Source organism: Dryobates pubescens, unplaced genomic scaffold, assembly GCF_014839835.1.
Source record: "Dryobates pubescens isolate bDryPub1 unplaced genomic scaffold, bDryPub1.pri scaffold_100_arrow_ctg1, whole genome shotgun sequence".
NCBI lineage: Eukaryota > Metazoa > Chordata > Aves > Piciformes > Picidae > Dryobates > Dryobates pubescens.
Window position 1 is genome coordinate 16,781 of NW_026530691.1, and position 8,930 is coordinate 25,710.

Here is an 8,930-nt window from a genome sequence, read left to right on the forward strand (position 1 = left end):
CTAAACACCCCCAGCTCCCTCAGCTGCTCCTCACCAGCCCTGTTCTCCAGAACCCATTTCTTGCAGGGTGTAGCAAATGCAGCCTAGGAGAAGAACAATGCCCCCAGATTTGAGTCCCATATTATCTCAAGTCTTCCTCTGGAGGCCACGTGGAGGAAGATGGAATCTTTTTCTTTGTATGTTTTTTTACCCCCTTCTGAACATGAAAAAGGTTTTAATTTTGTTTACAGAAGTCTCTCTGCTGGGGGTCTACTCTTCCAAAGCTCTTTAAACGTGTGGAAGCGCTGCTGTGTAATGCAAAGTGATCCTGGGGAGGGAGGCAGAGCAACTGGGACTCTGCAGTTCCTTGGGTTTTAATGCCAAGGCAGCACATTCTGTTAACTCTTCCAGCCCCAACCCACAGCCTTCCAGGTCCCAGGTAGCTCTCCTGATGCTTCTGCACTCATGTCAGCGTTATGGTTTTGTCAGGAGGCTCCATCCTCTGATATTATCTTGTTCTTCTCCTAAACAATTAATAAAATGAAGACAAAAAGCCTAGAGGTTTAAAATATGTAATTATGGCAGTAATTTAGAGCTAGGAAAACGCTGCAGAAACCAATTACCACTCTACAGTGCAGTAATGACTGACTCAGCCAAATCTCTCTCTGTTTTGTGTGTGAATTCCATGGCAGATTCTTAGATGGCATGCTTAAGGAGAGAAGGGGGGGGGGGGGGGATGAATTCTAAATGCTGAGTGCATCCCTACTAGACCTAAATGTTGCTCATCCACCTAGTGAGCAGGAACCTGTGTTACGTGGCCTGTGACAGGGCAGGCAGCAACAAGTATCTGAGGAGGAAACCGTGAGTGGTGCCAAGGGGTGGCCTTGGAAAATGTATTTCCCTTGAATCACACAATGGCTTGAGTTAGAATCATAGAATCATAGAATCAGTAAGGTTGGAAAAGACCTCAGAAATCATCCAGTCCAACCTGTCACCCAACACCTCATGACTAGTAAACCATGGCTCCAAGTGCCACATCCAATCCCCTCTTGAACACCTGCAGGGATGGGGACTCCACCACCGCCCTGGGCAGCACATTCCATTGGATAACAGCTCTCTCTGGGAAGAACTTTCTCCTCACCTCCAGCCTCAGCCTCCCCTGGCATAGCTTGAGACTGTGTCCTCTTGTTCTGGTGCTGCTTGCCTGGGAGAAGAGACCAGCCCCCACCTGGCTACAACCTCCCTTCAGGTAGTTGTAGAGAGCAGTAAGGTCTGCCCTGAGCCTCCTCTTCTGCAGGCTAAGCAACCCCAGCTCCCTCAGCCTCTCCTCCCAGGGCTGTGCTCCAGACCCCTCCCCAGCCTCGTTGCCCTTCTCTGGACACCTTCAAGAGTCTCAATGTCCTTCTTAAATTGAGGGGTGTAGTAGTGGACACAGTTGGAAGGGATCTCTAAAGATCACCTTCCACCCCCTTGCCATGATGAGGGATACCTCCTACTATATTAGCTTGTTCAAGGTCCCTCCAACCTGGCTTTCAACACTTCCAGGCTAGGAGACTCCACAACTTTTTTGAGCAACCTGTTCCAGTGCCTCACCACCCTCATGGGGAAGAATTGCTTCCCAGTGTCCAACTTCTTCCAGTTTGAAGCCATCACCCCTGGTCCTGTCACTCCATGCCTTTGTCAAAAGTCCCTCTCTAGCTCTCCTGTAGCCCACTTCAAACAGTGGAAGGCTGCTCTAAGTTCAGGCTGGATGTTAGAAAGCATTTCTTCACAGAAAGGATTCTTAGGCATTGGAACAGGCTGAGAACCACTCTCATGGTGAAGAACTTCGAAACCTCCAGGGATGAGGCTTCCACCACCTCCCTGGGCAACCTGTGCCAGTGTCTCACCACCCTCATGGGGAAGAACTTTTCCTTAATATTCAACCTGAATCTCCCCACTTCCAGTTTTGCTCCACTCCCCCCAGTCCTATCACTCCCTGACAGCCTAAAAAGTCCCTCCCCAGCTTTCTTGTAGCCCCTTTCAAATACTGGAATAAGGTCTCCTTGGAGCCTTCTTTTCTCCAGACTGAACAGCCCCAACTCCCTCAGTCTGTCCTCATAACAGAAGAGCTCCAGCTCTCTGATGGTGGAGTCACCGTCCCTGGAGGTGTTCAAGAGGGGATTGGATGTGGCACTTGGTGCCATGGTTTAGTAGCCAGGAGGTGTTGGGTGACAGGTTGGACTGGATGATCTCTGAGGTCTTTTCCAACCTTATTGATTCTCCGATTCTATCATTCTCTGCTCATCCTCATGGCCCTTCTCTGGCCACGCTCCAGCACCTCCAGATCCTTCCTGTAATAGAGGCTCCAGAACTGGATGCAGTGCTCCAGGTGGGGTCTCACCAGAGCAGAGTAGAGGGGGAGAATCTGCTCAGGTGGAGTCACAGGGCTGCTTTGGTGAGGTGGGCATGAGGGGGTTCTGCAGCAGGGGGCTGTCAGAGCAGCTGCTGAGCCAGGCTTGGTGTGACCCCTGGCGCTCACCTCGTGTTTCCTCCCCAGGATCGGCCGGCTCTTCGACGGCACGGAGCCCATCGTCCTCGACAGCCTCAAGCAGCATTATTTCATCGACAGAGATGGGCAGATGTTCAGATACATCTTGAATTTCTTAAGGACGTCCAAACTCCTCATTCCTGATGATTTCAAGGTGAGATTTCTATGGGCTTGGGTGTTCTGTGTGTGCCTGGCACCCAGGCAGAGCAGAGCAGATGAGGAGGGTGGGGATGGAACTTGTGGAGGATGGTGCTTGGTTTTAGTGCATGCCAAAAGGAAGCATGGCATGGCTAAGGTGGCATCTGTCAACCTTTCCTAGAGTGGCATCAATATTGAACTTTCCCCTCCTGGTTAGAACACAGTGGAGCTACCTTGCCATGTTTGACCTGGGGAAGTTAAGTCCTGTAGGATACTGCTGGAGGCAGAAAGGATGCTACAATCTGGAACTGGCTCCTGATGATTGCATCTCCTCTCAGCCACTTCTATGCTTCCCCTCTGATCACAGCAACTCCAGCTTCCATTCCCATGCTGAAATTCAGAGGATGGGAGGAAGTTTTACAGAGAGAGAGTGATTGCCCACTGGAATGGGCTGCCTGAGGAGGTGGTGGGGTCGCCGTCGCTGGGGGTGTTCAGGGCGAGGCTTGACAGGATGCTTGGTTGTATGGTTTAGTTGATTGGGTAGTGTTGGATGATAGGTTGGACATGATGATCTCGAAGGTCTCTTCCAACCTGGTTAATTCTATTCTATTCTATTCTAATCACAGTGCTGACAAAACAAACTGCACAAGTGGTGATGGTTGGGCACTAAGCCATAGAGTATTTTGTGCCCTTGACTCCTGAGTGCACATTGCAAGCTTGCTTGGGGAGCTCTGGGGAAGTCAGGGACGTCTCACCACCCATGCAGACATTCTGTACAGTCAGAGTGGTGAGACACTGGAACAGGTTGCTCAGGGAGGTCATGGAGGTGTTCAAGGCCAAGTTGGACAAGGCCATGAGCAATCAGGTCTAGTGGGAGGTGTCCCTGCCCATGGCAGGGGGTTGGAACTGGATGATCTCTAAAGTGCCTTCCAACTCAAACCATTCTATGAGTCTATGAACAGTTCCACATTTATTACTTAAGTTTCATTAAAGACCCTGCTTCTTTTCCTTCCCCCCCCCCCCCCCCCCTTTTAATTAAGTTTGTGGCAGTTCACCACATTAGGCATTAACCTACAGAGGCAGAGTATCAGACTTCATGTGGTGTTCTGTGTTTATCGAGTTGCAGGCCCATGGGTGTATCTGTGGTGTCAGTGATTTGAGGGCTGGAGACCATGGCTGCCATCAGAAGAGATATTTATCAATATCAATTTATCATCTTGAGTACTGTGTTCAGCTCTGGGCTCCCCAGTTCAGCAGGGACAGGGATCTGCTGGAGAGGGTCCAGCAGAGGGCTACAAGGATGATGAGGGGACTGAGCACTGCCTGGCGAGGAGAGGCTGAGGGACCTGGGTCTGTTTGGTCTGGAGAAGAGAAGACTTAGAGGGGATTTAATTAATGTTTATCAATATCTGAAGGCTGGGGGTCAGGAGGGAGGGGACAGGCTCTGCTCACTTGCTCCCTAGGATAGGACAAGGAGCAATGGATGTAAGCTGCAGCACAGGAGGTTCTACCTCAACACAAGGGGAACTTCTTTACAGTGAGGCTGGCAGAGCGCTGAAGCAGGCTGCCCAGAGAGGTTGTGGAGTCTCCTTCTCTGGGGACTTTCAAGGCCTGTCTGGATGTGTTCCTGTGTGACCTGAGCTAGATTGTATGGTCCTGCTCTGGCAGGGGAGTTGGACTGGATGATCTCTTTGGGTCCCTTCCAGCCCCTAAGATCCTGTGAGCCTGTGAGCCTGTAATACCTGATGAATGCTTATCAGTGTGTCTGGCTGGGCCATTAGTTCACCAGAGGAAACAGACTGAACAGGAGAGGTGATGGGGAAGGGTTAGAGCAGTGCACACTGGTGCGAACTGAGTGGCTTTTATCTCTCATATACCTTCAGTCCTGGGTTCAGTTTTGTGCACCTCACTCCAAGAAGGACATTGAGGTGCTGGAGCAGGTCCAGAGAAAGGCAGCAAAGCTGTGGAAAGGTGTGGAGATCGGGTGTGGTGAGGAGCAGCTGAGGGAGCTGGAATTGTTTCCCCTTGAAAAAAAGAAGGATGAGGGGAGAGTTTCTCGCTCCCTACAACTCCCTGAGAGGATGTTGGAGCCAAATGAGGGTTAGACTCACAGAATTGGTTCAGTTGAAAAGACTTCCGAGTCCAGCCATGTTGGTCTCTTCTCCAAAGCAGAAAGTAACAGGACAAGAAGAAATGAACTGAAGTTGTGCCGGGAGAGGTTGAGGTTGGACTGTAGGAGTTGTCAAGCCTTTGGAACAGGCTGCCCAGGGAGGTGCTTGAATCCCCATCCCTGGAGGTGTTGAAAAGAGGCAGAGGTGTGGTGCTCAGGGACATGGTTTAGCCTCAGCCTTGGTAGAGTTAGAGAATGGTTGGACTGGATGGTATTAAAATTATTTTACTCTTATTTAAAGAATGTCAGTAGGCAGAGTCCAGGTCATCTGCCAAACAGAGAGGGACCTGGGGGTGCTGCCTAAACATGAGCCAGCAGTGTGCCCAGGGGGCCAAGAAGCCAATGGCATCCTGGCCTGCATCAGGAATAGTGTGGCCAGCAGGAGCAGGGAAGTCATTGTGCCCTGTGCTCAGCATTGGTTAGGCCACACCTTGAGTGCTGTGTCCATTTCTGGGCCCCTCAGTTTAAGAAGGACATTGAGAGACTTGAAGGTGTCCAGAGAAGGGCAACAAAGCTGGGGAGGGGTCTTGGAGCACAGCCCTGTGAGGAGAGGCTGAGGGAGCTGGGGTTGCTTAGCCTGGAGAAGAGGAGGCTCAGGGCAGACATTATTGCTCCCTGAAGGAAGGTTGTAGCCAGGAGGGAGTTGGTCTCTTCTCTCAAGCAACCAGCTCCAGAACAAGAGGACACATTCTCAATCTGTGCCAGGGGAAATTTAGGCTGTAGGTGAGGAGAAAGTTCTTCACTGAGAGAGTTGTTAGCCATTGGAATGTGCTGCCCAGAGAGGTGGTGTAGTCACCATCCCTGGAGGTGTTTAGGAAGAGGCTGAATGTGGCACTTGGTGCCATGGTTTAGTCATGGGGTCTGTGGTGACAGGTTGGACTTGATGATCTTTGAGGTCTCTTCCAACCTGGGTGGTTTTGTGATTCCGTGATCACTTCTAAGTCACCTCAGTGCTGGCTATGCTTAACATGAGTTCTCCCTGCTCTGGCATGGGAGACAATGTTGTAAACAGCACTGTTGGCAAATGGGGAGGTATTAGAAAATCCTTCATTTTCAACATGCAGCCAAATCTGCAATTCATTATGCAAATATCAGAATCATTTCACACTTAGAACCGTCTCAGGCTCCCTCATTTGCATGCTTCTACCTGTTACAATGCCTGCTGGCCTTGCTGTGAGGTTGAGGGATCCTAGTGATGAATTTTCTGCACCCTGATTGAATTCTGCTCCATCTGTTCAGTGAGGTCATTATTTAGGTGACATCACTAGGGGGAGAAAATATGGGGGTAAGTGGGATTTTAACCTCCAAAGCAGGAAGGTGTGGAGCAAGCACAGCCTCCCCCTCCCCTCATGAACCTGCTTGATGTGGCTGATGGTTGGTTGCTGCTTGCACTGCTAGTTTATGACACCTTCCCCCACAGCAATTAGGAACCGTGGCTGAAGGGTTGCAGAGCTGGAGGGATGTGACCCTGAGTACCCAGCTGCATTAGGCTGTGCATGAGCAGGGCTTCTGGTGAGACCCCACCTGGAGCACTGTGTCCAGTTCTGGAGCCTCTGTTACAGGAAAGATGTGGAGGTGCTGGGAGGTGTCCAGAGAAGGGACACGAGGAGGAGCAGAGGGCTGGAGCTGCTCTGCTATGAGGACAGACTGAGGGAGTTGGGGCTGTGCAGTCTGGAGAAGAGAAGGCTCCCAGGAGATCTTATTGTGGCCTTCCAGGATCTGCAGGCTGCTGCAAGTAATCTGGGGAGGGACTTTTGAGGGTGTCAGGGAGTGATAGGACTGGGGGGAGTGGAGCAAAACTGGAAGTGGGTAGATTCAGCTTGAATATTAGGAAGAAGTTGTTCCCCATGAGGGTGGTGAGAGAGGTTGCCCAGGGAGGTGGTGGCAGCCTCATGCCTGGAGGTGTTTGCAGCCAGGCTGGATGTGGCTGTGAGCACCCTGCTGCAGTGTGAGGTGTCCCTGGGCATTGTGTGATTCTTTCTGCACTGTGCACAGTAATGGACGTGTCTTTCAGGACTACAGTTTGCTATACGAAGAAGCTAAGTACTTCCAGCTTCAGCCCATGCTAGGGGAGATGGAGCGGTGGAAACAGGACCGGGAGAGTGGCCGCTTCTCCAAGTCGTGCGAGTGCCTGGTGGTGCGGGTCGCCCCTGACCTGGGCGAGAGGATCACCCTGAGCGGTGACAAGTCCCTGATCGAGGAGGTGTTCCCGGAGATCGGGGACGTGATGTGCAACTCGGTCAACGCCGGCTGGAACCACGACTCCACGCACGTCATCCGCTTCCCGCTCAACGGCTACTGCCACCTCAACTCCGTGCAGGTAGGACGGCAGCCGGGAGCTCTGGGGAAGGGGGCCTGCTGGCCAGACACCCCTCAGCTGGCCTTCGCCACAGAGTCGCAGGGTCAACCAGGTTGGAAAAGACCTCAGAGATCAAGTCCAACCTATGACCTAATACCTAACACCTCCTGACAACCAAACCATGGCTCCAAGTGCCACATCCAAGCCTTTCTTGAACACCTTGAGCACAAGCCCTATGGGGAGAGGCTGCGGGAGCTGGGATTGTTTAGCTTGGAGAAGAGGAGGCTCAGGAGAGATCTCAGTGCTCTCTACAACTCCCTGAAGCGAGGCTGTAGCCAGGTGGGGGTTGGTCTCCTCTCTCGCAACCAGCACCAGAACAAGAGGACACAGTCTCAAGCTGCACCAGCGGAAGTTGAGGCTGGAGGTGAGGAGAAAATTCTTCCCAGATAGAGTTGTTAGCCAATGGCATGGGCTGCCCAGGGAGGTGGTGGAGTCACCATCCCTGGAGGTGTTCAAGAGGGGATTGGACATGGCACTTGGTGCCATGGTGTAGTCATGAGGTCTGTGGCGACAAGTTGGACTTGATGATCTTTGAGGTCCCTTCCAACCTTGGTGATTCTGTGAGGATAGGATAGGATAGGATAGGATGGGATGGGATGGGATGGAATGGAATGGAATGGAATGGAATGGAATAGAATAGAATAGAATAGAATAGAATAGAATAGAATAGAATAGAATAGAATAGAATAGAATAGAATAGAATAGGATGGAATGGAATGGAATAGAATAGAATAGAATGGAATGGAATGGAATGGAATGGAATGGAATGGAATGGAATGGAATGGAATGGAATAGAATAGAATAGAATAGAATAGAATTGAATTGAATTGAATTGAATTAACCAGGTTGGAAGAGACCTTTGAGATCATCGAGTCCAACCTATCACCCAACACCATCTAATCAACTAAACCATGGCACCAAGTGCCTCATCCAGGCTCTTCCTAAACACCTCCAGGGATGGTGACTCCACCACCTCCCTGGGCAGCACATCCCAATGGCCAGTCTCTCTTGCTGGGAAGAACTCCTTCCTCACCTCCAGCCTAAACCTCCCCTGGCGCCGCAGCCAACACCCTCAGGATGGGAAGTTGTTTGGTCACTGATTCTTGAGTGCTTGTTTCCTCTTTTGTTTTTCTGTTTCTTTTTCTTTCTTTTTTTTTTTTTTTTTTGCAGGTTCTTGAGAGGTTACAGCAAAGAGGGTTTGAGATTGTTGGCTCCTGTGGAGGCGGGGTGGACTCTTCCCAATTCAGTGAATATGTACTGAGGCGAGAACTCAGAAGGACATCTCGCGCCCCCTCCGTCATTCGGATAAAGCAAGAGCCTCTGGACTGAACTGGACACTTTTCTTTATGCAAAAAAAGAGAGAGAGAGAGAGAGAGAAAATTCCACACAAAACAAAACAAACAAACAAACAAAACAAAAAAAAAAAAAGAAAAGAGAGAATGGGGGGAAGGGAAACAAACAAAGGCAAAACAAAAGGGTGGGGTGGGGGAACACCTTTCGTGTTACAGTTTGGACTCCAAACAAGTCCTGGAATGAAAAACAAAACCATTGAATAAAAGACACATTTCTATCAAATCTAGAGACCACACCTCAATAATTCCTGTGGGGACATTTGGAGCAGTAATAATGATGATGATGATGATGATAATAATCATAAAATAATAATAATAATAATAATAATGACCTCAAGGTTGTCAAAGCAAACACAGAGAGCCAGATCTAAAAGCTAGGTATGTATGTGTATGTCTGTACAT

The 8,930-nt window shown here is 50.2% G+C and overlaps 1 protein-coding gene across 1 annotated transcript; it reads left to right on the top strand.

Moving 5' to 3' along the window:
- Positions 1 to 754: 754 nt before the first annotated feature.
- Positions 755 to 8,572, top strand: LOC104303895 (BTB/POZ domain-containing protein KCTD1). The gene is made up of 4 exons (XM_054179302.1): positions 755 to 840; positions 2,519 to 2,663; positions 6,832 to 7,137; positions 8,347 to 8,572. Exons 1-4 carry the CDS (start codon positions 755 to 757, stop codon positions 8,503 to 8,505), a joined length of 696 nt encoding a protein of 231 aa, XP_054035277.1. The 3' UTR covers positions 8,506 to 8,572.
- Positions 8,573 to 8,930: the final 358 nt, after the last annotated feature.

Excerpts from the sequence above, each read along its gene's own strand:
- LOC104303895 (XM_054179302.1), top strand. The coding sequence starts at position 755 with ATGTTGCTCATCCACCTAGTGAGCAGGAACCTGTGTTACGTGGCCTGT. Across the intron at positions 2,664-6,831 it reads TCATTCCTGATGATTTCAAG|GACTACAGTTTGCTATACGA; the intron begins GTGAGATTTCTA and ends CGTGTCTTTCAG. Across the intron at positions 7,138-8,346 it reads GCCACCTCAACTCCGTGCAG|GTTCTTGAGAGGTTACAGCA; the intron begins GTAGGACGGCAG and ends TTTTTTTTGCAG.